Source organism: Contarinia nasturtii, unplaced genomic scaffold, assembly GCF_009176525.2.
Source record: "Contarinia nasturtii isolate CC-2019 unplaced genomic scaffold, AAFC_CNas_1.1 Cnas_scaffold_414, whole genome shotgun sequence".
NCBI classification, from domain to species: Eukaryota; Metazoa; Arthropoda; class Insecta; order Diptera; family Cecidomyiidae; genus Contarinia; species Contarinia nasturtii.
The window spans coordinates 328,891-343,720 of record NW_022197768.1 but is presented as its reverse complement, the minus strand read 5'-3'; the positions used below and the strand labels follow the sequence as shown (position 1 = coordinate 343,720).

The 14,830-nt window shown below is 33.8% G+C and overlaps 1 protein-coding gene across 11 annotated transcripts in view; it reads right to left on the bottom strand.

Moving 5' to 3' along the window:
- Positions 1 to 14,830, bottom strand: part of LOC116338827 (hepatic leukemia factor) — a 52,981-nt gene that overhangs the window by 12,064 nt on the left and 26,087 nt on the right. For 5 of the 11 annotated variants that reach the window (XM_031764330.1, XM_031764325.1, XM_031764328.1 and 2 more), the window contains exon 2: positions 14,133 to 14,510. The exons of 5 other annotated variants lie outside the window; for them this stretch is intronic. In XM_031764330.1, coding sequence (XP_031620190.1) covers positions 14,133 to 14,481 — 349 coding nt within the window. In that variant the 5' untranslated portion in view covers positions 14,482 to 14,510. Of the gene's footprint in view, positions 1 to 8,116; positions 8,257 to 8,586; positions 8,681 to 9,015; positions 10,421 to 14,132; positions 14,511 to 14,830 lie in introns of those variants that run through there. One more of the 11 variants, XM_031764326.1, reaches the window with a different exon arrangement.

The following is a 14,830-nucleotide window of genomic DNA, read 5'->3' as shown; positions in this document are numbered from 1 at the left end:
TCCAAAGTAATAATTTCACTATGTGCGCAGCCAAAGCCAATCGGTGTGATCGGCGCAAAGCATAAACAAACCAACTTTGTATGAGCGAGATGAAAACAAATAAAAAGGCAAATGAAAGAAAGATAGAAATGCAAAAAGAAAAGAGAACAGAGGCCGAGTAGCAAACTCAAAGAAAAAATTAAGCATAGCATAATTATTAAATATGAAGTAAGATAGCTATAACCATAAACCCAAATAGTAATGTACCCAGTGACTTAGTTTTGTGTACACCATGTGATCGAGTGTCTGTGCGTAGCGCGCATGTGTGTTCAAATAGCAGAAAGTTAATTAGAAAATTCATGTTGGCTGGCTGAAGCCAACTGCGGTCGGGTTGATGTTGTTGTTGTATTGTCGCCATCAAGCGCGAGTGCGAATCAAATACGCATCAAAACCATAATATGCGGCAATAAAATGAAACAACGCACAAACATAAACGAAGAAAGGAGCATGGAAAAGGCAACATAGCAGTGGAAAAAAACAACAACAACAACTCAAAGAAAACAAGCGCTCGCGCACATTTCGCCATTCAACAAACCATAAATAAAAAAAAAACTGTTAAAACTATCTACCGTCAGCGTATGCTGCTATACCGCAATTCAAGTGTTAATTAGGTTTTTTTTTCTCGCATTTTCGCTAGCTGTTGCTTCTTTTCAATATTTGTGTCAGTTTGCTTCCGCGAGAATTTTTCGCTTCACAAGACAATTCGTATGTGGGTATCTTGGTTTGTATTACACACAATTCACATACCGTTTTATTTATTGCTAACTCTCGCGTGCATATTTTCCATTTCGATCTCGAATACTCCACATCATACAATATCGCTGTCGCTCATTGTACATACATTCTACGCAATTAAAGAGTTTCTCTATCTCTCTCACTCTGTGATTTGGTTGGTGTTTTACAAGGATTCACAAGTGATTGACGATCACCCAATAAAAAAAACATGAGCGAACATTTCTGTGGTCTTTATTCTTCTTCTTTTTTTTTGGGTAATGTTGCAAACCAAGTCTCATTACTAATGTGTCTGATTTTATCATTTACACACTGCTGTCCACCATGCTATCGCCGAAATGACGTGTAATATTTATTGCTTTGACCGTTACCATCACGGCAGGGCCATGTGAGCATTTTTTTTTATCATGAATGAAACCCACAATTAATAATAATGGATTCGTATCGCAAACAATGACAAAGTGGATATCAACAGGCGCTTGTTTGAAATCAACACTCCAGATTAGGTTTTATTGCTTTTGATTTGCGCGAATTTATATTTTGTTTTGTCGGGACATTTCTCTCTTTTGTTGCTTCGTCTTTTATTTTCGGCAACAATACCTCTTTCATACACATTCACTTAATCCAGAAGAAATTGGCTGGGCTCTGTGTTTGATGTACGTTTATATTTATATTCGGTGAAAGTTTATTTTATTTGGAGGAAAATTTTTGTTGCTCGTTTGCTAAATATACCTTCTTCTCTTTTCACGCTTAATGATATGTGATTTTGAATATTTTGACGTCATTAATAAAAAGGAACGAAACATATGTATACTGTATGCTGGACATCTTGTGATTAAATGTTCAATATTTCATATTAAAAATGATTGCATGACATTCCCTTTTTTGGAACATCGAAAATAAGCAATTTTGAAGCATATCTCTTTGTCATTTGGTTTTTGCTTAAGATGTATATGTAATTATTCCGCATTGTAATTGATAAGTGATGATTTAATCACCAAAATACCATTGAGCCAGTACTGACATGATAAATAAATTTTAATGCATTTAATTGGAAATTTCTTGAATCATACGATCACAAGTAAGTTGTGTGCGCACATTAATTCAGTTAATACGATGTATCTATGGCATTCGTAACGGTCAAATGAAAGCGAAATGTATGGAATAGGAAAAAAAGGCAGCCACATTGATCGAAGGAATTAAAATAAAAGAGTCGAAAAGCAATCAAATAACTGCCAGAGTTTTCGTTGTCAATTCGATCACACAAAATTGCAACATTTAACAGAAAGACAAAAATAAAAATAAAAGCAGTGGCAACAACAACAACGAGTAACACACAATAACAACAAAAAGTAAACGAAAATCATTTCCGTAACGCTATGCTATGCCAATTTTGCAATCAGTTTCAATTTTCCCTTCTATATAGTCATGTTCGATGTGCCTGCTCGTGCACTCATACGTAGCCGATTCCGTAGAGCAATCGAATGCTCAAGAAAACCCAACCGACTCACTATACACACTCACACTTTTACGAAGCGATGAATTGAAATAACAAAACAAAACCAACAACAACAACAAAAAAGTGCCAAATGCAACCTTACTCAATATGCCGCTTGGAATATCAATTTTTCACGATTTATACATTCATTGATTTACAGAAAGTGCATTACGACACAATATGAAAAATAAGAAGAAGAAGAAGAAGTAGAAGAAGAAAAAAAATTATATACATGCGCGAAAAAAAAATATAAATAACACAACCAAACAATATCGACTAAAATTCGCCACGTGAAGGATCGTAAAAAGATAGTGAAAAATGGAGAGAGAGAGAGAGAGAGAGAGAGAGAGGGAGAGAAAAGCGCAGCATGAAAGCACATAGAGAGAAGAAAATAAGAAACCGAACAAGCAACTGAAGAGAAAAAAAAACACAAAATTAAAGTAGAAGTGTGTATAATTTATAAGTCAAGTAAAGGCCCCACTTCCGTGATTTTACCAGTTCGTTTCGCATCGCAGATATACACATATACAAATGTGAAGATTTTTTTTATTCGTCTTTCTTGAATAAACCGTAAATGTTGTACTCTCTGATTTATGTTTTCTTTCTTTTGCGCTGCATCACTTTTATAAACATACATACACATGTTACTGTGCGCGCGCGTACACACACTTCAAGCCAAACAGCGGCGCAATGATTAAAGCTTATTTCGCAAGTATCTTTTCAACGGAATTCTTTCACTTTTCTTTGAACATATTGAGCACGGCATTTTGATTCCGTTCGAGAAATGGTTTGATTTTTGAGCGACCGCTTTACCATGGCGCATATACTGAAATCATGGTAAAGGAAACATTCGTCAATGCATGATTTTGCTAGCCATTTTAATTGCGCGACAACTATCCATCCACACAATAAATATAAAAGCAAATGACAAATGTATTAAACTGAATCGCCGAAAACTGATTCCATTCGTGATGCGATGCGCGTCTCTTTCTCCTTCCTCTTCCCTGTCTGTTTAGTATGTGTATTGAGTGATACATTTGCCTTACACACTTTATTGTCGTGCTAGGTTCCATGCCTGCAATAGACAAATAACACGGCTGATCGCGCACAACCAAAACGAATAAACGAACGTTCGATCACAGCACTTTAGCCGTATACGTGCGATAAATGATGGAATTGAAAGAAAGTGAGAGTTACTGAAATAAAGTGAAAGAATCGAACGAAGGTAGAAAAAAGGTCGTGTAGTCGTTTGCGCACACAACCGCAAAACCAAGCACAAACACACATGCCAAACTGTTCACAAAATGTTTGTAGAAATGTCGTGGATGAAATGACGGGCGTGTTTGTTGTACCATGTTAGCATGGTAAAAGTAATAAACAAAAGACCTGTGCGCTAGAAATGAACGCTGGCACGACTAGCGAAAAAAGAGGCGAACAAATTTAAGTATTTGGATGAATGATTTTTTTTTTCATGAACAAGACACAACATTAACAAAAAGTAGTGATTCGAAGCGATTGCAAACATAGTAACATAGACATGCCAACAAGATTTTCTGTACCGATACACAACCATAGATATATTTCATTGAAATTATGGTAAATTTCACATAATGCCATTTCTATTTCGTTCGTTTCTGTGCTTTCAACTATCACAACATAAGCTCTTTTTGTTTCATAGAAAGTAGATACGTTTTACACGAAGAAATGAGTTGTTTTTGCCATTGGATGCTGTTGTTATTTCAGTTGTATGTATATGTATTATATTTGGATTTTCGGTAGAGTTGCTATCAACTTTGCACTCAAATAAATTCAAACGCGAAAAATGCTTGTGTTTGTTTGGAGTTTTTTTTTACTAGTCTTCTTCGTTTTCTTTTCAACAGCAACAGAAACAACAATAAAAGAAGAAGAAGAAGAAGAAGAAGAAGAAGAAGAAAACATTTTTTATAGCCATTAGCTGAGCCGTTACATAATGATCCAAGTGATCGAATTGTTAAGTTTTTGTTCCGCATCTCAATTGTGAAAATAGCTTTTGCGCGTAAAATTGTACATCCCCACACAGAGAAAAGTGAAAAAAAATGAAAACAACTCTATATACACATATGACACATAAACTGGCTTTGCCGCTGGCCTACATTCATTGGCTTTCATAAAAAAAATATTATCATTTTCATTCGCACTGTGTACAAATTTTAATGATCAAAATATGACATACATCCAAAAGAGCCTCAAAACACTGGATATCGAAGTGTTGGAATTTATTTTCCAGCCATTGATTGGCTCATAAATTATGGCCAACCACAAATACATATTTGGTTAAATTCATCGGGTAAACTAATCATTCTCATTTCATGTCTCCGGTATGGTTTTTTTAATGCCATTCTCGCCACTCGCCACAACTTTTTAAGACGACACAAATACTGAGACGAGATGCAATTAAAACCGCCTAGATTCAAAGATGCACGGTTTCGAACGCAAATCACATTGGAATATCAATGCATTGACCGATATCTTGAATGAACGTGCGTGCGTACGGTGTGTATGTGTGTGTATCATTTCCATATATGTGTATCTATTTTGGCATCTAAGCCAACTGTTGAATGTGCAATGTCCAAACCATCGTTGCAGTGTATGTTCAACACGTTTGGCTTTGCTGCACTCACTCAACACATTACACTTAATATCATGTAATACTATGCAATATAAATCTCTTTCTCTTTCACTCATAAAAACGGAACGAAAATGGTATTGTGTGATAATATCGTATATGTACTGCATTCGCAAAAGTTATGCAAAAAAAATAATGTATATCTATCTATGCGATGCCGTCGTGATCACCGCCATCATCATTGCTACTAGCAATCAATTCACTATACAGACAGTACTATTTTCTTGCCTACTGCCGTCCTCTTCTCTTCTTCTTATTTTTCATTTCTTCTTCGTTTGATTCGGCCGTTTTTCCCTATTGCACATACTTTCTTTACGATTTGTATACTGCATATATATATGGTTTTCTTTTCGGTTCGTTTTCTGCTTTTGTTGTTGCTGCTGTTGCATTTACTTCAATCTTCTTTTCTGCATTTTGCTTTGTATGCACCGTTCATTGCATGCTGTTGTTGCACACGGTTGCCGTAGCTGTTGTCGTCGTTGCACTCGAATAATGTTACACGTAAAACACATACGATTTTGTAATTTCAAAAGGGGAAATTGTAAAAATAGATAATTAAATAATTTCTCAGACGAAAGTAAGTTTATGTGTCACTAGTTTATGCATAATACTATAAACATTTTTTTATCTCTCTCTCTCTCTCTTTTTCTCTGATTTTACAATGTGTGTACATTTCGTGTTTGCATCTTGATTCGTTTTATTTTTCTTCTTTTGAAGTAAGTTCTCTTTCTGCTCGTGGTGGTCTCTGATTTATACGTAAGCATGATTGACTCGATGGATTCGATTATTTGAAGCTTCTGTGGGCTATTGTTAGATCAAAGTTCAGTTTTGTGCGCGCACATAAATGCATGCGGCAAAATGTGCATATAATGTATGCACTTGTGTATGTGGCACATGCAACGATTATCAAATTGTTCAATTTCGTGAATATATCGATTTATGTTTGTCACTTTCGTTGAAAAAACGAGCCCATTACTTTATCTTGGAATTGAATTATTGTTATTACATGGAAATGAATAAATATGGAAATGAGCTAATTTCTAATGCATTATGTGCTCATTTTTCAACCTCAACAGTGACGGACATGACGACAGGTATACGATTTAATCATAATATCATCAAGTACAATTAAAAAATGCTTTGCTTTTTATTTTCCATATATTTGTTATCCATTGCTCAACCACATCACACAATATACCATAGTTTCGTTATGTTATGTTGAAAAAAATAGAGGTTATAGCATTAAAGAAAAAAATTAAAAGATATGCGACTTCAATTCTAAAGAATATGCAGCAAATGAAATTGCAGTGTTCATTGTTTCTCATCTAGTTTAGTTATTCGTTATCCATATCGGTTCATCTACATTTTACTCATAATCACAGCATAAGTAATTCAGATTAAAGTACAAAGAAGCCGGAAGAGTCGGTGCAACGATAAGATTTAACGAATTTATTAGATACGTATCAAATTCAAGGGGCACAACAGTGTGGGTGTGGGTATTTCTGTGCATTGAGTGTACAAAATGCTTTTTTTTTCTCTTTTCTGTCTGTGTTTTATTGGCAATGATTTGTTCACTGGAGCGTACAAGAATAATAATCATAAATAAAATTTATTGGCCACATTAGTTGAACGACTATATCCTTATCGAAAGCCATTTCCATATACTTTAATCTAATTTACATGCACCTAACACGGATATGGCAATGCGAAAGCCGCCGAAAAAAAAATTGTATACCCACTAAAACACTGGCAGCGACAAAAAAAGAAAGTGTATATCTTGAATAGTCGCTGCCCTGGATATATGTATATATGTTCGCATATTTTTAGCCGAAGCGAAAGGGTGGTCGCGACCACTTTTATTCGATCAGTTGTGGAATGTAAAACGAGTGTGTTAAATTTGTGCGAAAGTGGTCAATATCAAAATGAAATGTAGTCGAATGCTACTACTTCAACAGATGAAATTAAAGCATAGACAAACAACATAAAAAAACACTATAAATTAAATAAAATACCCAAAAATGCGTTCCATGAGTCAAATAATTTCGTGTAAATCTATGGCATTAGATGGATAGATACCGCTAATTAGTCTCATATGTATTGTACATTGACAAAATGCGTGTCCATCAACACAACAAAAACCGTAGGCCCATAAACAACAATGCAGACACATGTATATGCAAATGCCTTGGCAAAGCACTACCAAAATTGCCAAAAATGAGCAGCAATTTAACGTGTTTCGTTTTAACATTTCTCTTCGTCGTCATTTTTGGCATTTTCTCTTTCTCTATCTGTTGCTCAATTTTCATCTTGCCAAAAAGGTCCAATACACATGAACACGCATACATACATACAACGAAACATGCGTGTTGGTTTCATTTATAAATAAAATACACTTTCGATCTCTTTTGCGATCGTCATCATTACGGTGTGCCATGTATATAATACCAGTTTTTAAGATCAACAAAAAAGGAACGAAACCCGAAAAAGTGAAAGTTTTTTTTTTGGTAATTTAACTTAAACGAAAGTTATACAAATGAAAACGAAATTTTTGGCGTTGCTAATAACACAATGGCCACAAACGAAATCACGGTCGGATATATACGTGAACAAAATCGAGTTGACTGGGCCAATTAGCTGAAACTATTTTGAATAGTTCAATTATATGTGAAGATAGAGAGAAAGAAAACTAGCGAGAAATGATCGCGAGAGAAAAATACGTGAAAAACGTTGAAAATTTTCGGCGAAAATATTTTTCACGATAATGATTTTTGTTAAATGTCTACGTATAATGTACGATAAAGGTAAATAAAGAGGCAGAAAGATAGACAAATAATGAAAGAAAGAAAGGAAAAATGCTACATTGACTTTCACACACGACAATATTACACATACAACATTCTATGATCACAAATAAGACAATCAATTATAAAAGGGTGCATTTGTTTTCGATAAATTTGAATTCATTGTTGGTGGTTCCATCATAACATATTGAGAGACAGATAGAGAGTGGGTTTATTCTCGAATAAACATTTAAATAGAATAAAAAGATCTTCTTGGTTACAAGTCTCAAATAATGATAAACTGTAAAATTCTGTAGGTATGTCAGTTTACCCGAAAATAAAAGTAAAATTTAAAATGAAAAACAAAAAAAATGATCAAAATAAAATGATGGAATCACAAACCCTCGAAATGACGCCACAACTGTGGATTATTGTTATTGTGATGATGATGTATATGCTGCTGATGTAGATGTTGCTGATGGTGAAGATGTTGATTTGAGTCCACTTGTTGTTGTATCGATAGATTATGTGCGACTAACGGTCTGTACAAAAAGATCAGCATTTAACGATGGATATAATTGACATTACAAATGGAATCTTTCAATAAAATCCCAGCAAATTTATAAACGATTGCTTTTGTAGCAACATATATATCGAAATGCTCAGAAATAGCAATGTTTCAATTTGCGCACAATTTCAATGCGAAAGTAAATTGCATATTCGATATATATGTTCCAAAATGACTATGATCTATACATTCGCCAAGAACTTATTCAAAGAACCTCAATCAATTCATCATTTTGTAATGAAAATGATGTGTTTCCTATAGAAACCAATGAAAAAAAATGAGTTTTTTGGTTGACATATCATACCCCAAGGGTGGGTTGTTATTATTATTATTTCCATTGACGTTTGGAGGTGGCGGCGGAGGTGGTTGCATCGATGTTATGATATTGCTACTCATTGCTGTAATGCAAAACGGTAATGTATTTAGCAAAATTCGAATATGCTTTGGCAAAACTTTGACAGAAATCAACAACAAAACACATTTCAAGTCAGAAGCATTTCAAACGATCATCAGACATGAATATTGGCACTTGCAAATCGATATGAAAATTGAACATGTTTGTTTTTATTAATTTAATTCGGTAAAAAGTGTAGAAGCGAATGAGGTGCATCATAACCATATCTCAATAATAAAATGAAATGTTCTGACTTGATTAATGCCAGTTTCTCTTTTATGAGTTCGTATCAAAATTGGACAAAGCACATAGATATTCTTTTTGCAACTTCATCCTTACAGCTGTTGACAAGCATCAACTGTTGCAATTGTTGCTGTGCTGTTGGATTGCCATTTGCGTTGTTGTCAACAACAATTGACATATTTTGAGCTGGTAACTGATAATCCATTCTTGGTCATAGGTTTGTGTCAACGATATGACACTGAGTATTTTCTTTCCTCTCTTTTTTTTTGTAGTCGAATCTAATGCCGTTTTGTTCCGGCGTAAATAATCCCAGTGTCTTTATATCACTCTGCGTTCCGAAATTATTTATTTTTTTGACACTTTCACTTTCACCTTAATCAAACGCGAAAAAAGTACACGAAAATTGAATTGATCTTTCGATTGTTTTGATTTTGTTTAAATATTATCTGGACGTATTGTTCCTGCTATAAATTCGTCCATCAACATTCATTTTGTAAAAAAAATTGTTCACATTTAAATTACAGCAATGCCATGTTGAACACACACACAAATATTTTTTTTTTTTTTTCAAATAAATAAACAATGCAAATGCCTGCAATATAAATCACAAGAATCAAAGTCCTTTTATGTCAATGAGCACAGTGAAATGTTCGTGAAATTTTATTTATATGCTGGAAAATTGATCGAGCACATAATTCACATGAAATCGATAAAAATATAATGCACACTCAATGTATTTAAAAGTCGATCTAGCGATATACACTCGGGATAAAATTGATCTCATTCATTTCTGTGCAAGCCAATATTTACTTCAACTCTGTATGTCCATACAGAATTATGTAGTGATATTTTCAATACAATAACCATTATCAAAAATTTGGATGCGCACACATATTAAATACGGAAATGGTCTCTTCTAAGCAGTTTTATTCGTATCGTTCACTTTCCACACATTCATTGACATCTTTTTTCTGGAGTTTGCTTGTCGATGGCTGCAAATAATCCAGATCACTGAGTTTTTTCCCTTTTCGTTCAAGTGTTTGTTCATTTAACGCGAAATCACTGTTACTGATAATAATAATTTCGGTTTCGGGTAAACCGTTGCACGAGATCAACGGATATTTGAATTGACTGATGATAACAAAAGTGTTTTCTTTTTAAATTTTAAATACGAGGAAATGTATAGATTTGTTTTTAAAAACGAATTGAAATTTCGTATCCAAATGATCTGTGTTTGAGTGATGGTGTATAAATTTCGGATGGACGAAACGAAAGACACTGATTTCGATCCACAAATTGTCGACTTCGTTCGAACGACAATGGAGAAATGTGGTTGCTTGTCCGGAGCAGCCACTTCAATGTACACACGTTTGTTACGGCGCGCGGTACAATAATAAATAAAATCCGATAGTTTTTTTTACTTCTTCTTCTGTTCGTTATTGCTCAGCGCCGAAAAAAAGTGAGTGATGATGAAAAAAAGAGCAGGCACTTTGAAAAAGCGCACAACACATTTTCGCTCTTCGGCTTAACGCTTTGTGCTTTGTTGGTTGATGTTGCTTACTAGTGCGATATACATTTTCGCTACTTTTCTTTCTCTATATCTTTTCTCTTTTCTCTACTTCCCTTTCTCTGTTGCGCCCATTTTCATTTTCATTTGGAATTGAGAGAGATACTTTGAGTGATAGCAAATACAAGCTCCAGTGAAATGTGCGAACCGGTATAAATTCATCTACATATTTAAAAAAAAACATCGATCAATTGTATGTGTATATGTGTGTGTCTGAGATATGTAGAGAGAGAGAGAGAGAGTGAGAGACTATGTGTCTATTGTACTACACATGCTATACCAATCGATTGTGTGTACGTGAAATAGAAGAGAAATGAAAAGAAACGAATGAAGAGAGAGAGAGAAAAAAGAACGCAAAAAATCATACCGACCATTACAATGAGACACGGTGTATGAGTGGCGGCAAGAGAAAATACGAACAAAATAAAGACTTGAGTAAATTATTGAAAGCACAACACAGACACTACGGTAACTGGTATTCATTTGGAGGTAAATTAATGTTGTTGCTTTGTGCGAGCGTGGAGAAAGAGAAAGAATTCATTGGCATATTTGGTTGTGCGTCTGTATGTGTGTAAGTTTGGTAAATTGAGTAACGGCACACACAGAGCCAAATGAAAAGAAAAGAAATGGAAATGAAAAAGCCAAAGTACGTGGCTGAATACCATCGAAATACCATCACTTACCATCTCAACACAAACCATGTGAACGAATGAATATTAGAATTTCGTCATCAAATGCTTTCGTCAATATGATTAGACAAAATCCCATAAAACAAGTAAATCTTTTGGAATTTTTTAAATTTTCGATACATTTTATCCGTCCCTCGATTCGAAATATTTGTAATCAAATATTTGTCAAACAAAAATTTTGTAGGTTGATGCCAGTTTAATTTTTTTTTTCACAAGCACATACTAATACACAGCAAAAACAACATAAACCCATTGAAAATATTGATGAAAAGCCCCGCCGAAAAGAAAGCAAACTTGAAGTGACCACGAAACGCCAATTTATTAAACATATAAGTTTTTCAAAATATGTTTTTATTGTGGTCCACTCTCTGGTATGGCACTTTAATTGGACCAGTACTACTACTTTCATCAAATGCTTTCATTTCACCACAAATTGTGAAATAAATAATTATATTCATTTTTTTCCCTATTTGAATTTTTGTCGCCCACACAGCTTAAACACTTTTTCAACTTAAAGAAAATTCATGGCTTCCACTGTAAACTAGAACTTTGTGACACGCGTTCGATCACATGTTTATTTGTTTTTTTTTTTCTTATATTTTGTTATTGTAAATTATTGCTATTGTTGTTGTGCGCAATTAGGCTTTCGTTGGTGGCGCACGAGTATATAAGAACTGACTGCAGTTTCAGATAATCTCTGCAAACGTTTGAATCCAATTAGACGGAAGCTTTAATGCTCTTTTTTTTATTTCGATTTCAGTTTGTTTGTTGATATGTTTTTTTTTTTTCATTTTTGCAAATCCGTTGACAACACACCTAAAATTAGGCGCAATAATATAAATAAAGTGAACAATGCGCAGCATGTGCATTGTTCATAGAATGTTTTAGTTTCTGGGCTTTTTTCATATTATATACAACAATTTGACCCATTTAAATGTGTTATCATTGCCCTTATACAAATTGGATTTCAAGGTAAAAAAAATAAAATAAACCAAATCGATTCAACAATTGTATCGGCAGTGATCGTTTCGTCTCGAAAACGACAGGTGCTGTGCACATTGTTGGATTATTAAAATCCTACACACACGATTCCGTCTTTCTTTTGTTCATATCTTATTTCAACGATAGCTGAACATTGAACACTATTCAAAATTGTTATGGACCGGATCTAAAAAAAAGTTTGTTGATTAAAACCATTCAAATTGCCTTTTCCTCTCTCATTTGAATGAACGATTAAAATGGAAATCAACTTTCTGCACCGTGTAAAATAGCACGCCGCCACTAACCAGATAAACTATCGTGGTATGCGATCATTTTTTTTCGTTTTTTTTTATTCGATTGAAAGAGTATAGGTAAATTTCGATTAATTTGTTGTGTTAATCTATCCACGCATATTTGTATTGTGGTAGTTCTGAAACATTTTGAACATATTTCTTTTCTTTCACGATGTTCCGTTAATAAGTCAAATTTTTTTTTTTTGTTAAAACGACAACAATTATTCCGTATAAACCATATCATTAAGACGCAATCAAAGCGTCTCGAAATATATATATAAATACAAAAATAAAGTAAAAGTAAAAATAAAATGAAATAAATTAACTGGAAATGAAAAGAAAGTAAAAGCGTGGAAAAAGATACAATTATGTAACGCTGCATATATATATAAAATTTATTGAGTCAAATTTCGATTCCAGTAGTGCGTTTCAGATGTTTTAGATCCAAAACTCCATTGTTTACTGCCATACATTTCATAGAAAAGTTTTTTTCGATGACAAGCGTTGACTTAACGCCGTTGAGAATATAAACTATATAGTTATTTTTAACTTGATTATTTGAGACGAAATTAATGCAAACAAAATGTCAGAGAATACCGTCAGATGGATTTCTATGCTTGATATGATATATCTTGATACATTTCGTGGCATTTATTGAAGTTGCGATTTAAAATGGCAAAGCATGGCAGTAGTGACAGTTGGGCAACGCAGCATTGAATAATTATTCAGCACAAATTTGTACCAGCAACCAATAGGGTTGCTATAGTTCATCATGCGTGCGCTTCGGTCGTTTCTTGTCACTGCCGTGCTTTGTAAAATGGGCCTGTTACTATGCGGATTCATCCATCTATACTGTATGTATGTGGTATTCTCTGAAATACATATTTGCTTTCATATTTTTTGTCAATAAACTACACAACATTTCAAATTTCATAAATTTTAGTGATGTACTTGAAATAAAAAAAAATGATCTAATTTGACGATGATACAATTCAAAATTATGATTTTGAATTTGTTCGAATCCAGCTTTTTTTCCCATTGACTTTTATATGCTGTACAAAAAACAGCCGGTCAATGCAAGATTGGTGATAATTGAACACTTGAACAGCAGAAAAACGAATTATTGACGTGAACAAAAGAAAATCAACTGGTGATCAACACTTTATGAAAACAATTTTTGAATTTTTCTAAGACTTAATTTTTATATCAAAACCTGGCCGGCCCGAATAATAATGAAAAAAAGTCTGCTTGAATTATAATAGTTAAATATTATAACGATTTTTAATTTCCAAATTGTACGGTCGAATGTTTTGAAAACATTGTCATTCTTTCTATCTATGTACCATATCGAGGCACATAAGCTCAACAGGTTTGATTGGGTTTGCAAATAATTATTGCATGAGAAACTTGTAATCCGCCCCCAAAAAAACAAACACGTAGAATTGGTGTGAAAAATGATAACCAATTGATGCGATCATTGTGCGAGAGTTGTTTTTTTATCTCTATTAAAAGTCGATTATATTATAACTTCAAATAAAACTGCGAATAATCAAATTTATTTGTACGGTATTCAGTTTATTAGTAGCATATCTAAGTGGTTTCAAATACAATTTTCTGTGTTTCAGTAAAAGTAAATTGTTCGATTTGTGGACGTTTAAAAATGTTTAGATCAATTTGACTTACCCATTGACGGGTAATGAAAATGTGAGTGAGGAATGAGTAAACCATGTTGATTTTGTTGTGTTATTGGAACATTTGGAATTGTGGTGTCGTTCACATGATACGAATTTGTGGTCGCTCCATTGAAATACCATTGATTTCGAAAATAGTTTGTTTCTTGACGGTGTTGTACTTTTTGATGTAGTGCAGCCATATTTTCGATCCAATGGTTTTCATGATGATCGAATTTTTGATTTTGACAATAACTATTTGCGTCATTAACCGATTGTGTTTTATCAGATTCGGTTATATTATTATGAAAATTGCTGCTTGCTTCAACCGAATGGTAGCCATTTGTTGGCCAAGCACTCATCGTCTTGTATTTTGAATAATCACTTATCACTAATAGAAATATTTTTTGTTAAAGTGAATCTTCAGAGATGCAACTGGCACAGGATGTTTGGGCACAGTTCATGGACTCTTTTTGCATCTTCAGTTTTTATCCTTTACTTCCAGATTTTTTTTCTAGACCTGTTCGAAAAATCGAGAACGTTGATCACTATGGTTGAACGTATATGTTTGAAACTTCATTTGTTTAGAAGGTGAAGTTGGAATCAATTACGTGATCCATTTGAAAAAAAGTCTGGACGAACAGGAACCACATGGGGAAAAACTGAAAATGCAGAAAGAGTCCATAAACTGTGCCCTAACATCCTATACAT